The 15,870-nt window shown below is 32.4% G+C and overlaps 2 protein-coding genes and 1 pseudogene across 2 annotated transcripts; 1 reads left to right on the forward strand and 2 right to left on the reverse strand.

Annotated features, from left to right (window-relative positions):
• Positions 1-153: 153 nt before the first annotated feature.
• On the reverse strand, positions 154-816 carry LOC112590861 (zinc finger BED domain-containing protein 1-like). Its single transcript, XM_025334444.1, has one exon. It carries the CDS (start codon positions 814-816, stop codon positions 154-156), a length of 663 nt encoding a protein of 220 aa, XP_025190229.1.
• A 7,298-nt stretch (positions 817-8,114) lies between these two features.
• On the reverse strand, positions 8,115-9,308 carry LOC112590860 (zinc finger MYM-type protein 1-like). The gene has a single exon (XM_025334442.1). The coding sequence runs from the start codon at positions 9,306-9,308 to the stop codon at positions 8,115-8,117; it is 1,194 nt and encodes a 397-aa protein (XP_025190227.1).
• A 4,386-nt stretch (positions 9,309-13,694) lies between these two features.
• LOC112590859 lies at positions 13,695-14,056 on the forward strand (annotated as a pseudogene).
• The last annotated feature ends 1,814 nt before the right edge of the window (positions 14,057-15,870 follow it).

Consider the following 15,870-nt stretch of genomic DNA (forward strand, 5'->3'; position numbering starts at 1 on the left):
TGGTAATACTTCGTTCAGTTACGTATTGCTAAGGGGTTGACTCAGGCGATAATCCGTCGGGCTCAGGCCGCGGCGGTCACTCATGGCGCCCGAGGTGAGCGCGCCGGTGGACGACCCCGAACTCTGGATTACCGCCCGGAAGAACAGCCGCAGTTACATAAAGGGAACAAGGGGCTGAGTGTCTCCGGGGCAACCCGGAAGAACTGGTCGACCCCGCAACACACGGAAAGATGTCTCGGGTGCCAAACAACTTCTCTTAGCCGTAACTATGTTTCCAGCAGTCGAGAAACACCGTTCAGAACTTACTGAAGTTGCTGGTATCCCTAAATATTTAACAGCTAAAACAACCATTAATGGATACTTCATTGCACGCGTCTTCCACCATTCCAATGCATCCAAATCAAACCGTAATTGTGGTTCTGCCAAGTAATTTTGAAGTTGAACTGTAGTATCATCTGTATTACAGTTGTGCTTATCACCGTATAGAAATGCAAGTGCACTGGAGTCGTTTTTTGTCTCAGATGTTTGAATTTGAATATCGCTATTATTTTTACTAATATCATCTAACAAACTCTTGACTTGTTTTCGAATTTCCTCTTTTGCATCTGCTACTTCATGTTCTAAATCTTTGTATCTTGGGTCGAGAAAAGATGCAATTTGTCTAGCAGACACGTGACTGGAAGGATTCCATTCTAACTTAAAACGGTATTTTAATTCCTGTATTACAGTATGTTTAAAATTTTCAGCAATTTCATCGTCATTTATCTGAGGTTGTAAATGCTTTTCCATAACAATTTTAAGAAGAGGCCGGACCATTGAAATTGAACAATACTTTTCACCACAAAATATAGTTGTAATTACTTGTAGAGGTTTAAGTAATTTAACTATAGTTTCTATACATATCCATTGGTTCTCCGTTACTTCAAACTTTTGTGCCATTGCTGCTGTAGTAACTGTGCGATCAGCAAAAACATTTGATACTGGACACCTATTTTGATACAGTCGATCCAACATCATGAATACGGAGTTCCACCTGATTTTACAACTTTGAATTAAACATTCGGTAGGTAAACCAAGTTGATCTTGCTTAGCCTTTAAACATTGAGTGGCCAAATTTGAATGTTTAAAATGGCCAACGATTTTAGAACTTAATTCAATTAATTTTTCTATTTTTTCATATTTTAAACCATTGTTAACAGCCAGTTGTAATGTATGCGCAGAACATGTAAGGTCATTTTTTTCTGTAACATTAGTAAGTGAACTGACTGCATTCAAAACATTTTTAGCGTTATCAGTGACTACTGCCATAACTTTTTCTTCGATTTCCCATTTACTAAAAGTAGTTTCTAACTGATTAGTTAGATTGAGAGCTGTATGACGGTCCTCCAATTGGTGAGTTGTCAGAGTGTAAGATTTTGGACACCACTGGTCATCAATAAAATGTGCAGTAACTGTTATATACGATTGTAGAGATATTGACGACCAACAGTCAGATGTACAACTTACACTCTTAGCATTTCTTAATTCTTTCTTTATTTGTTCTTCAACCGATGATTTATATGCTTTGAGTCTTCGTTTTATAGCGCCTTCCTTGCATATTAAATAATTTGGTTCGACGATAGCCATAAATTGTTGAAAACCGGAACTTGAACAAAATGATAAAGGCATTTGGTTAATGGCAATCATTTTAGCTAACGCCTGGGTGATTTGTTCTGTTCTTTCAGAACTACAAATGTTATTAGGTTCGATGGTCTTATTCATAAAAGTTCTACGTCGTTTCCTAAGTGGTGGTTCACGAAATTCTGAAGATGATGAACCATCGCTGTTTAAAGTATTTGAAGATGATGATGAACATTGTGTCATACCAACAATCGTATTATTCTCTTCAACTTCAAGATCATTATTATCACTGAGAAAAATTAAATAATTTTAATAATAATTAATAAAGGGCAACGACCGCAAGATTCCGGCTCGCGTTCGTTGTCGTGTGTGAACTATAGACAAACGCGAGTCGGCTTCGTCGAAAATTTGTGTTTTTTTCTATTTTATTTAATTTATATTGTTTTTGTGGTGCGAATCGCTGTTTTTTTTATATATATTGTTGTGCGTGCGCTAATCGCCGCCTTTCTATTTATTATTTATCCGTGCGCGAATTGCCGTGGTATAATTATTGTAAACGCGTACGCAAATCGTCGCGTGAGTTTATTATTATATTGTGCGTCCACAAATCGGCCGTCGATATCATTATTATTATTATTATTTGTATACTAAATGCGTACGCGAATCGTCGAAAGCATATAGCGCGTGCGTAAATTTGGGCGGCCAGATAGTTCGACGCAGCGCTGTCGTAACGACGGATTGAAACAGGCGCGTGGAAGGGGAAGAATGGGCGGCCAGCACATATACATTGTAAAATTGATGAAAAAAATAGCGTTAGTTAACTCTCACAGGCACAGGGCGGCAAATGAAAATGGTACCTTAGATGCACAGCAATTTTTTTTTTTTTAATTTTTTTTCTTTTAACATTTAATGTATATACTTACCAAACAAATAATCATAGCACTAAAAAACTTTTTTAGTTAATTTTTAACCTTGTAATTTGCTATTTTAAGGTGGTTAGCTACGCTAAACGCTACGAACATAATAACAAAATTTTCCAGTATATCATTAAGTTTTATAGAATATTTTTTCAACAATTACAAATAAAATAAAATTAGTAAATTAACTTTAATTACCTAATTATAGTTCAAACTATTTAATAATAAAAAATTCGTCCTTATTTTTGAATAATAACAAAATAAAATTAATACCTTTTAAAAATAAAAATTGTATATATGTTACGGTAAATGATGTTAAATGGAAATTAACGTTATTTACCAAATATATAGGTAATTATCGTTATAAACTGGATAATCACGTTAATGACCAAATACACAGGTAATTGATGTTATAAATCAGATAAGCGCATGAATCTCAAATACTACAATTTGAAAAATTATGTAAGTACCCAGATATTTTTAAAAATAGAATAAATGCATTATTATTTTTTATTTATTTTTACAAGTTTTACTCCCATGACATTTAATATAACATAATTTTTCAGCCCCACAATGCTTATTATTATTACAACTAGTCTTGCAATAACAACGCTGGTACCTTCGAGGGCTCGCAACCGAATTATTACTAGCTACTTCCCTCAGTGTCAACTGTCTACCATCTGCTAATTTTATCACATTGTCCATGTCTAATAGATTTTATTTGCAAACAGCAATTTTTGGCATGTGAAATAATATTTAAGAAAACTATATTCCGTATTTATAAAATAATAAAACAAATTTTAATTTTAATAGTATATTTTTTCATTAAGAATTAACTTACAGAGTTTGTATAAATCATGTTCAACTTGAGTGACAACTGATAGTATATTTTGCATAGAACCACGAGCTCTATCAACGTTTGGTATAAATACCTAAATAATTGTAATGGTCTGGTCCTTAAAAAAAAAATAAATTGAAATGTTCAGGTAACGTGTCACTGCGGAATGCTCTGGTACGTGAAGATGTGGAAAGCCCTGATGTTGGTTGAGGTACTCGCCACTAAAAGTTTTGTCTCGTCCCAAACGTGCAGTCGTCGTAGTTCGTCAGTGAGTTCCCAAGTTACTTTTTGATAAATCAAAATTTTCACTCAGAGGGAAACCCCACACCTGACACCAAAAGTTACGTATGTAGTACTCTCGTACTACACTTGTACACTTAATTATTTAATGACGAAGTCCGACGTCTAGCTGCTGGGCTTGATTGTAGAAATAGTATAAAATAAAAGGTTTGCAAGAACAAAACTGATAATATAATTATTAAATTATATTTATATTTAAACAATAAGTTAACAAAATAAAGTTTGAAGACAGAGGTTACTCTGCCTGAGAACTACGTGCAGTTAAGCTAAAGGTAAAAATAATTCTAACTAAATGACTACTTAGTTACTATATTTATATAAAAGTATGCCCGTGGCGTGATTTCTATAGAGCCACGGGATTGGCTCACATGCTTAGAAGTGCCTAGAAGTTTTACACGATAAAAACGTAAAAATAGCTAATTTAGTAATTTACATAAATATGGAATCCGCATAACAGGATCAATGCCAATAGGTTAAAAAAACAAGTACGAAGTACAATGATTTACTCCGCGTCATGGAAATACTATCAATTTATACATAATTAAAGTAAACCGTGCGTTTACGTAATACGGTTTACTACAACGTTGACCAATAATCTCGATAACTAGGTAATTTTTTCATAGCCATAACCATATTTATTCCAAAAAATATTTTTATTTCTTCAACAGAAGTAGGTTTATATAGTTTATTTTGCTGAGTAGCATATAAATTTGTTTGAAAAACAATTAATTCAAATAAATCTTCTGGAAAAAGTTTTAAAAATATTTTCAAAGGAGTAATATCAACCATTTCTTTTATTTCATTACAAACACTTGATTGTGAATCATCAAACATTATATCTGGTAAAGTAAAATTATATTCTGTAGACCAAGTTGGAACACCTATAGAATATATTGGACGTATAAGTACAGATTTATTTAGAACATTTGTTTGTGAATAAGTTGAAATAGTTGATGTAGCATTGCTAAATTGATCTAGTTCGTCAAAATTTGTATTTAATTTACGTCTTTTGATTAGTGAAGTGGAATATAAGTTTGAAGAAGTAGAAGGAGCGAAATCAATTTCATTTTCGTCTAAATAATAATCATCATTGTCAGAATACAAATTGAAATCTGGGTCTTTATCGTAATCATTGTGATCTTCATCAGAACTCTCTAAATCAGACCCAGAAGGTATATCATCAAATATTAAACATTTTTCAATTTCTTTTTTACTTAAACTTCTAGTATGTCGCAACATTTCTAAAAAGTTAATAACATTTGTTCCTATACAATTTACGTAATTTAAAAATTATAATAAACTAAAGTATATTGTAACTTACCGAAGTCTAGATGAGTGAAATAAAGGAAAAATCAAATTAAATTTATAGTTACGTATAATTATATAAATGTAGACAATAACTGCGTGGTGGTTATTGCAGTTGAACACCGAAAATGACGATATTACGCACAATGTAAAGCAATTAAGTCGATTAGACTGAAAGATAGACTACTAAGAAAGGGAAATAAAGATAATCATAATACACAGATAAAATAATAATGAATAACCTGGGAAAACCAACACAAATTAAATTCGACCAATATATTTTTAGAAAATTCAACATAACTAAAATGTATTTAGTATTAATTAATATTGATAAATCCCATGCCATCTGGTGGTATATGAACTAATCAGCTATGATGGTCAGCAACAACGACCATGAAATGAAAAAAAAAGAAAAAATATTTTCTAAGTGGTTAGCTCCACTAACCACCATGCAATAAACAGAAAAATTAAGTGGTCAGCTGTACTAGCCACCATGCCGGAAAGAGTTAAATACGAGTTGGTTCTCTCGTGTAATTTGCTATAACTTTTTTTTTATTCAATATTTATAAGTTTTTTTTTTGTAATAATTTCTAGAGCTCTGCTCTATAATTTATATGTAATATTTTATTTTATTTTTTCACAACTAAAAAAATACATAATTTAAATTGTTTATAGATTTTTTTTTTTTTATATTCCAAGATATTTATTTTATAAATAAGTATTTTAAAACCGTTTTGGCGTTTAAAACTTTTAATTTGGTTTTGTCATAGATTTTTAAACAATTTTCAAAAGTGTGTTAAAATTCAAATTTATTTAGTTGTAAAAAAATAAAATATAATATAACATATAAATTATAGCGCAGAGCTCTAGAAATCATTACAATACCCTGTATATGATCCCTACACAGTGTTGGGAAGGAACGCGTTCCTTTTATAGGAACGAAGCTCGGAATGCGTTCCATTTCAAATATAGGAACGGGAAAGAGTTCCTTTTTAAAAGGAACTTTCCCAACACTGTCCCTACAATATAATATTATTATGTATACATTATTTTAATAAATAAATGTTATTAGTATTAAGTATTAACTATTAATTACTTAAAACTTACAACTATATACAACAATTATAATTCCAAATACATACATTTCATTTTGAATAGTTCTTCCGATATTATGTATTACTTTTAAATGTCTTCCGAATGATCCTGTTGACCCACCAGCACAACTAAACTCTTTATTAGATCTATCATCACATAAATCACAAAATGCCCTATCACCTTTACGTTTACCATATTGCCACACCCAACTTTTTGAACTCATCTTTCAAATCAAAATAACGAAATCGCGTACAACCGTGAATACGAAACGTCGCGCGAGGTGTCATACACTACATAGTATAAAACAATCTTAAAATTGACAAAATATTTTAACAAGCTATCAATGCCGTAAAGTCGGCGATAAGATAACTTTGGGTTTAATGGTTTCAAAGTTAAAACCAGTTGAAAATAATCGTATATAAGAATATAATATTACAACTAACGATAGCGTACAATTTTAAATTTTAACGGATAACATAATTTTTATTTTGTACCTATGTCATAACTATTTTGGTATCATATCTCAACATAATAAAATATATAAGGTTTTGAAATAATTTTATTTATATGTATTTATTACCTGAATTAATAAAATACACTGTAGTCCGGTGTTTACTTCACGGGTATTAAATACACGGGTAACGATGTACGGGTATTAAATACACGTGTATCAGGTAAAAAATACCCGTGTATAAAAAACACGGATATTAATATATTTTTAGTCCGTGTACCCGGGTTACTTGTACACGTGTACTCTAATAACCGTGTATAACCACGACCCCTACTCGCGGCGCGTTCTCCGGTCGGTCGTCGTATCGTCACTACTGTTTTTTTTTTTACGATACGTTAAAACGTTAAATCGTTTATCCGTATCGAATACGCGTCGTTTTGTTTTCGGTGTCTCCACCCTCGGACGCCTCCGCGACCTTATCGGTACTGTCTCGACACAGAGCCGGATTAAGTACTTTGGGGGCCGTAAGCAAATTATTTAGATGGGCCTAATTAATTACTTAATAAATATAGGTAATAAACAGGTATATATATGAGTATATGAAGAATATTGTTTTCTATTAGATATATAATAGTCTTTCACCAAATTTAGGGGGGGGTGATGATGAGTGAATACTACAAATAACAAAATATTATTATATTATATTACAAATGAATATAAAATGATTTAACTCAAAACTATGATAAATTGAAAATTTTTATTTATAAAATATATTTTTAAATTATAAGTAAATACATAAATTATTATAACATTAGTTGCTGCTGTCATCGTCGCAACTATCAACTTGTTTATCAAAACATAATTCTTTTTTTCTGGATTTCTCATTTGCAAAATTTTGGATCACATCTTCAAAGTTTAGAGATTTTACAAATTCACTTTCAATACTTAAAATTCCAAGATTTTGTAGGTTATTTTGTGATAATGAAGATCTTAAAACGTTTTTTAATAATTTTAATCGGCTAAATGATCTTTCTCCTGTACAGTTGGTACACATAAGAGAAAGATATAAACGTAACAACCGTTCAATATTTGGAAAACTTTCGGTCACATTTAAATCAATTATCATCTTATACATGTTAAGCAAAATATTTTTATTCTTATTTTCGTTCGTTGTAATTAATGATAAAGACGTTGACGAAAAACTTAAAAACTGTTTAAACTCATTTGTAAAATCATCAGGGAAATCTTTTGGATACCTTTCTAATAACTTTTTCATTCCTTCTTCTATGTCTTCAATTTGCATGTCCATTGAAATGTCTGATAATAACTTAAAATTATCCCTTACGGTAGTATAAGCGTTAATTCTATGTACCAAAGCACTATAAAGCTGATCAATTATAACATAAAAAGTATTTATTTTAAATGATTCTTTTGCATTTAGTTCATTAAAACTACTCTCGTTTCTCTTAAATTTTTTTCTATGCCTAGTTAATTTATAGTCTTCATTCTTAGCTCTTTTCATACCATTGCTTTCATATTCATCATATTGATTTCTTATATTTTGAAGGACAATTTTAAGACTTTCAATTCAGTTAATTGCAGTATATAAATCAATTATACCACTCTGAATGCTTTTACTACACTTATTAAAGGGTTCGAGAATATTATGCCATAATTCACACATAATGCCAGTTTCTAAATGACCGAGTATTGAGCTTAAACAAGAAGCTTGGTGTCGAGTTGATTGTTTTTGTAATGTATCATTTTGAATTTTTCTTAACGCTTCATTAATATTCTCGTAACTTAAAAATAACGCTTTAACGGCCTCAGCATTTTCACTCCATCTAGTAACTGATTTGGATTTAGGAACTGGACAATTTTTTACTAATGTTTTTTTTAAAATATCCCAGCGTTGGGTAGAGGCGGAAAAAAAATTGTAAACTTCTTGGACAAAACCGAAAAATGAAACTGCTTCAACACAACAATCTACAGCAGATTGTCCAACGAGATTCAACGAGTGTGCAATACACGGAATATAATCAATAAATGAATTGCACTTTTTTATTTCTGCTTGCATACCAGTATAAGTCCCACTCATGTTGCTAGCGTTGTCATAGCTCTGCCCACGACAATTTTCTATGTTAATATCATTTTCTTTCAAAAAGTTAAGTAAACACAAAGCAAGATTTGCACCAGTATGACTTGTAATATGAATAAAAGTAATGAAACGTTCTACTGGTCCATCATTACTTACGTATCTCAAAATAATAGTTAGTTGATCCATATGGGTTATATCAGGAGTAGAATCAACGCTTATTGAAAAACAACCAGCTTTTTTTAATTGATCTATAATCATTGTACGAGTTTTGTTTGCAATAAGTGCAACAAATTCGTTACAAATAGTTTTGGACAAATAAGATGTGTGTCCTTTTCCTTGATTTCCGTGTACAGCGATATGTTGGGCTAAAAATGGGTCAAATTTTGAAAGAAGCTCCAATATTCCAAGATAATTTCCATTATGATTTGACCCGAAGTGTTCGTCCGAACCTCGAAATGGTAAACCACGTCCCGATAAAAATAATATTGTTTCAATTATGCGTCTTAACACGTTTTTCCAATAGTCACGTGTTTCGGTTAACTGTTTTTCTAATTCACTATCTATTCTACTCGATAGTTTCGTTCTATTTAGGTACATACTAATTGCCAAGACATGATATCCTTTTTTCGCATGGTTTTCAAGAAATTTTTGAACATTTCGCCAATCATCATACCCATCACACATTATGTTATTTTTAGAAAAGAGAATACAATAATAACAATAAACCATTTTTTTAGTCGGCGAATAAAGTAACCATTCTCTATTACAACAATCACCATTAGGCTTTGTATAGAAAAATGCAGTTATGTTCAAACAACGATTTACCTTAGGATTTTCATAATATTTTTTTGTTAAGGAAAAGTCAGCATTTATATTTTGAAAGAATTTCGGCCCTTTTTCTATTAAGTAAGATTTTAAATTATGGGATGTTAAATTCCAATCTCCGGGATCATTAGAATACTCAATTACGTCATTATTTTTAGAAGAAGCACCAGTGAACGAATTCGATATACTTGGGACATTATGTGAGTCCGATGTACTCGTATTTATAATATTATCTTCTTTATTAATGGTATTTTCACTGTTAGTATATTTAGGTATAAAATACGATGTAAGAGGATTTACTTTTTTTAGAAAGTCTGCTTCATTCTTCTTTTTCTTTTGAGTTTCTTTTAACTTTTCCCAACCTCCTTTTGGTTTTGACATTTTTCTCGGTAATTCAAAAAAAATATATTTACTTGAAACCACACTATAAAAACTTTTTAAATACTATAACACAACTACACAAGACGTGTTCATAGATAAACGAACATTTCATCATTCACTATAAATATTTATTAAATGACTGTGATTCTCGCCGTCGTCAAATGATCGTTCGGATGACAAGTACAAAGATATCATGTTATAATAATATAATGTACGGTATACAGATAAGAAATTCCGAAAATTTTTATTATTATTTAATTATAAGTAATTCCTATTTTTATATGAGTTATTGACGTCCCATAGCTGATGGCACTGCGTTTCATTATCTGCGGGCCTTTCCATCGAAACACGGGCTTTTACACACTTTTGTATAATATTATTCGCTGTCTCGTATGCATGTGCTGTATATACCTTGACAAACGCGTAATGAATATAACGTGTTTCTCCGAAACAGCTCAACCGATTTTAATGAAATTTTTTCGTATAATTGTTGTAAGAAGATAATGAAAACTAACGTTCGGATTTATTTGATAATTTATTTTATATTGGAAAACAACGTTTGCCGTGTTGGCTGGTAATATAATTAATTTTTAAAAACTAGACATTTTACGTGCCGAATTTTTTCGATGGCCGTAAGCAATGCTTATTTTGCTTGTAGGTAAATCCGGCCCTGTCTCGACAGCGTACGAAATACGATTTATTTTATTATGTGTATAAGAAAGAAACGCGCGTCGGGTTTAACAGATCCTTATTTGTATTATACAAAAACATCGCAAAATCGTTGCTCTTCAGTCGTTGTAATGCCTTTAATCGCATACATTTGGGGCGATATCGTCATTATATTAAGACGTATACGATTAAATAATGTAAACGAATACGTCAGAAACACTCTAAACGACAATAAATATGCGATTTACGGTTTCGTGACACGCGAATCGTAAAAATTGTATCGGTTAAACGACATATTATAATGTAGTATTCATCGCATCTCTAAAACGGTTTAAATACTCGAGATTTGGTCGTTGATTACAACTCAAACTGTAGTCGGTAGATCTTAGGATAGGTCCCCCGACGTTAGGTAGGCAGGTCGAAACCCGTTCCGTCGTAATCCGGGCGGCTCCATATAAAATTGCGTATTTGGATTTTTTGCAATTTTTTTCTCATTTAATTCGATCATTATTAATTGCTATTTTCGTTTTGATATCCAATCTTTCACTACTACTCATAAAATATTTTTCAAATTTAAAAAATGATTTGATCTCACACATTTAATTTTAAATTGCTTGATTGATGATGACAAAATATATTATTATATTATTATAATATATACAATAGTATTCAATCATTCATTTTTTAAATAGATCAAAGATAGATTATTATATTCAATAAATATATGTTACGGGCAAAAGCCGAAATCACGCAAACCTCAGAAATGCCCGGGCAAAACGCGAATTGCCCACAATCCTTGGGCAAAATGTCATATTTCGGCTTTTGACCGGGCAAACCTAGTTATGACCAACATCATTTGGGCAAAACCGCCAAAACCGTATACTGACTTTCATCGTAAGGACAAAACCGTAGAGTTTTAAATACGTTCGCTAATATTATAAACAAATTTAATAATTATAAAATAAGTATTATTGTACAAATATAATTAAATAAACTTAATTAATATATTTAAACCTCACTTGAGTCAAACTGTAGCGTTTTAAATTGTGTGTAGTTCTAATATGTGTAACAACAAATAAACAAAAATATTATTTTTTTATTATTATATTTAATTATATCTGTACAATATTTTATGATTATTATTTTTTTGTATTTAATATTAGTGGTTATTTAAAACGCTACAGTGACTCAAGTGAGGTTTAAATATATTAATTTTATATATTTGTACAATAATACTTATTTTATAATTATTAAATTTGTTTATAATATTAGCGAACGTATTTAAAACTCTACGGTTTTGTCCTTACGATGAAAGTCAGTATACGGTTTTAGCGGTTTTGCCCAAATGATGTTGGTCATAACTAGGTTTGCCCGGTCAAAAGCCGAAATATGACATTTTGCCCAAGGATTGTGGGCAATTCGCGTTTTGCCCGGGCATTTCTGAGGTTTGCCCGATTTCGGCTTTTGCCCGTAACATATATATATTTATGTGTATATATGTTACACATTATAACTTATATTATATATACTTCATTAAAAATAAAAACCAATTATAGTTATTGCTAACAGTCTGCACAATTCAAATGTACATAATATATGATATGCAACTTATATTATAGCCTGAGAACATTCTAATGATGACAATAAAGTTGTTTTGTCATCACAGAAAGTGCATAATATTTCTTTTCGATATCTAACTATAAAATATCAAAAAAAATATTAAATTTTATGTACAGTTTTTTTATCTTCAACTCGTCAACGTTTGACATGTATTTTCCATAATACTTTTAAAATCTTCCTTTTGCGCTCACATCGTCCTACCTGGGAAGTTTAAACGCGTTTAACTGGATTTTCAATGGTGATCGCTTGAGAAATCGAGGGCTCGATTCGACTTAAACTTTTTTGCGTACTAAACGACACAACGCCTTCGACGTCAGGAGGTATGACAATCCGCCGCAGGTGGATTGCCCTGTCAGGAATCGATATTCACTGGACGATGACTGATAACTAGACACTTAATAACCCTTTCGGAGTGTATTTATTTATTTTCCATACTCAAAAGCATCGGGCGATCCACGGGAAATTAATCCAATCCGCCGAAATCGGATTGCTCTGTCAGGTATCGACTTTCACCGTAACGGGCGATGACACTCAATTGCCGTTTTTGTAACAAGCTACGGGACGAGGTTCTCCGACATTAGGTAGGCAGGTTCGAAACCCGTTCCGTTGAAATCCGGGCTGCATGATAACTGAAATGAAGTAGCAGTCATATTCGTTGGTGACGACGGGCTACTACCAAAGAACCTTGATCTGGTCATCTATGACACGAACCCAGTCAACCCACAACATCGGATGCAAAGCATATCAGTAGGCTTACCTCATGCGGATCCTATGCTGTATCCACTGTTCTTCCCGTATGGAGAAACCGGTTGGCACTACAACCTGCTACAAGAAGGCAACCGTCGCAATGCTGTTCGCGTTCGGAACACCATCAGAGAGTTTGTGTGTTCCCGCCTGGCTATTCGATATACAGGAAATAATGGAAATAGGAATGACGGCCAAACATTAAGTTTATTGCATGCCGGTGGTTTTTTGTTACAGCAGTACGTGTGTGATCAGTACGTTCGGATGGAAGCGAATAATTTACGCTACACTTGAGACAATCAAAGGACGCTGTTTGCCGAAGCGTATTAGGGGCTTGTGGACCACATAAATCAACAACTTCATGTAGATAAAATCGATCCTGTCGGTCGTAGGATGATTTTGCCATCGACGTTTGTAGGTGGCCCCCGTCACATGAAACAATGTTACCATGACGCAATGGCCATTGTGCGTAAGTACGGTAAACCTGACCTGTTCATAACGTTTACATGTAAGCCTAAGCGGCCAGAGATTGTTGACAACATTCCAAATTGGTTGAAAACTAACGACAGGCCAGATTTGGTGGCAAGGGTGTTCCATGCAAAACTTAAGAATCTAATGCGTGATATAACAGTTACTAAGGTGTTTGGTAATGTTGATGCTTACGTTTATACTATTGAGTTTCAGAAACGAAATCTTCCGCACGCCCACATAATCATTATCTTGCAAGAAGACAGTAAGTTGCATACTGCCGACGACGTTGACGATGTGGTATGTGCCTGTTTGCCAGACCCGGCAACTGACAGACACCTATTTAACAGTGTGACATCACACATGATTCGTGGACCGTGTGGACAGCTTAACCATAATAGTCCGTGTATGGTGGACAACAGTTGCTCAAAAAAACTACTCAAAAGAGTACAGCGAAGAGACTTTATACATTTCCGACAGCGGTTACCTGACGTACCGCAGACCAAATAACGGACTCGAAGCTAACGTCAGAGGTCACCAAGTAGGAAATGAGTTTGTTGTGTCATACAACCCTTACTTGCTGATCAAGTATGATGGGCATATCAATGTTGAGGTATGATCTACAATGAAGAGCGTAATGTATCTGTACAAATATGTGTACACTGTACAAGGGACATGACGCGGCTACCGTGGAAGTTTGGAATGGGAATGAAATAGAAAAGTGAGTTGTTCAGTTTTTTTTTTAGAATTGAATGCATTCATTCCAAACCCTGCACTAAACACATGGGCGTTTTTTTTAACGCACGATATTTTTTTATTTATCCGAAGGTGCTTCTATTTTAATTTTTGAAGGAAAAGGAAATTATAAATTTTTTAATTTTTAACTTTATAAAACAATAGAAATACATTTAAGTACTTTAAAATTAAAATAAATATTAGAGATACTTTGTATTATACTATTTATCAAAAGGTTTTTTTTTTTTATTTAGTATGAATAAACATAAATGTAGCAGTAGTGATGGGCCTAATCCAAAACGTAAATCTGGTCGGGCACGCAAAAAAGAAGCAAACGAAGAAATCTAAAACATATAATTGCACAAGATAAAAAACAATTAAAACTTATTTTATACAATCTGGATAGTCTAATTCTCAGCTTGTTGCGATTGCTGTGAATGACGAAGGACTTAACGATGATTTAAAACATATGGAGTCAACAAATATGGACATTAAGATACAACCATTTTTAACACTTATAGTTTCTTCAACTAGCAAAAATACTCGCAAAGAAAATTGTGCAATCACTCAGTCTAAAATACCTTTTATTTCGACTCGTATCTATGATGCTGAAAGTTCAGCAGACTTTAAATCTTAGGAATTTATGGACGATACTATTGGACAAACCACAAACAATTAAGATTTGAATGAATCATCTCAATTATTGTTAGCTCCATCAACAAGTGGCAATAGTATGAATTCGAAGGACTGTGAATTGTTTAACGATAACAGTTTGGATAACTCAGATTTTACCGTAGACCAACCTCCATATGAATCAACACATTTTAGAGCTTTGTTCCATGATTCAAAATTGGCTGAAAAATTTAACTTTATGTTAAGTCACCCTATACAGCCCCAATATGCAGAGTTGCCTTTTAATGCATTTAAGGTGTACTATCAATAATTGTCAGATACTGATAAAACACGTGTTCCGAGAAAGTGGTTATCATTTGATAAAGAGGAAAAAAAAATGTATTGTTCAGTTTGTATTGCTTTTTCATTTACTAAGGATTCCATATTTGTACAAGGAGTAAAAACACTTGTCAAGCACATCTATAAACAAATACAAGTGCATGAAAATTCTACAGTACATAATGAAGCGGTGTACGCATATATGCAAGCAAAGAAAACCAAGGATATATCAGCATTAATAAATATAAACCAATGAGATGTTCATTTAATGCAAGTTTCAAAGCGAAGATTTTTTTTTTTTCAAAAATAATTGAAGGTTTCTTTATATTGACAAAGTATTGCATATAAGTCACATAAAGGAGAGCAAGCTTATACATTAGATGACAGAAGTTTAAACTATCGGAATTTTCTTGAACTATTAAAATCTTGGTCTAAATTCGATCCACTTCTTCAAAAACAACTAGAAGATACAATAAAGAAAAGTAAACATCGTAATTTAGTAATATCGGGTAGAGCACATGGTTCATTAATATTATTTATTTCTAAGACTAGGATTAATACAATTATTAATATTAAATCTAGTTTTATTCAATTGAACATAGGAAAAGAAGCACGAGGAGCTGTATTTTTTAGTCTTCTTTTGGATTCGTCTTAAGACGTAAGTGTAACAGCCCAACTAGCTATTTGCATTCGATATGTGGTTGGATACGAAATTAAAGAACGTTTGATTAAGTTTTGTTTCGGTGGATTCTTCGAAGGCAGTCGATTTATACGCAACTATAAAAAATGCTCTTGAAATTGTTGGTTTGTCTTTGACTTATATTGTCAGTCAAGCTTATGATGGAGCAGCTGA

The sequence above is a fragment of the Melanaphis sacchari genome, unplaced genomic scaffold (assembly GCF_002803265.2).
Source record: "Melanaphis sacchari strain LSU unplaced genomic scaffold, SCAv2.0 Contig1214_pilon_pilon, whole genome shotgun sequence".
Taxonomy (NCBI): Eukaryota; Metazoa; Arthropoda; class Insecta; order Hemiptera; family Aphididae; genus Melanaphis; species Melanaphis sacchari.

Excerpts from the sequence above, each read along its gene's own strand:
- LOC112590861 (XM_025334444.1), bottom strand. The coding sequence starts at position 816 with ATGGTCCGGCCTCTTCTTAAAATTGTTATGGAAAAGCATTTACAACCT.
- LOC112590860 (XM_025334442.1), bottom strand. The coding sequence starts at position 9,308 with ATGTGTGATGGGTATGATGATTGGCGAAATGTTCAAAAATTTCTTGAA.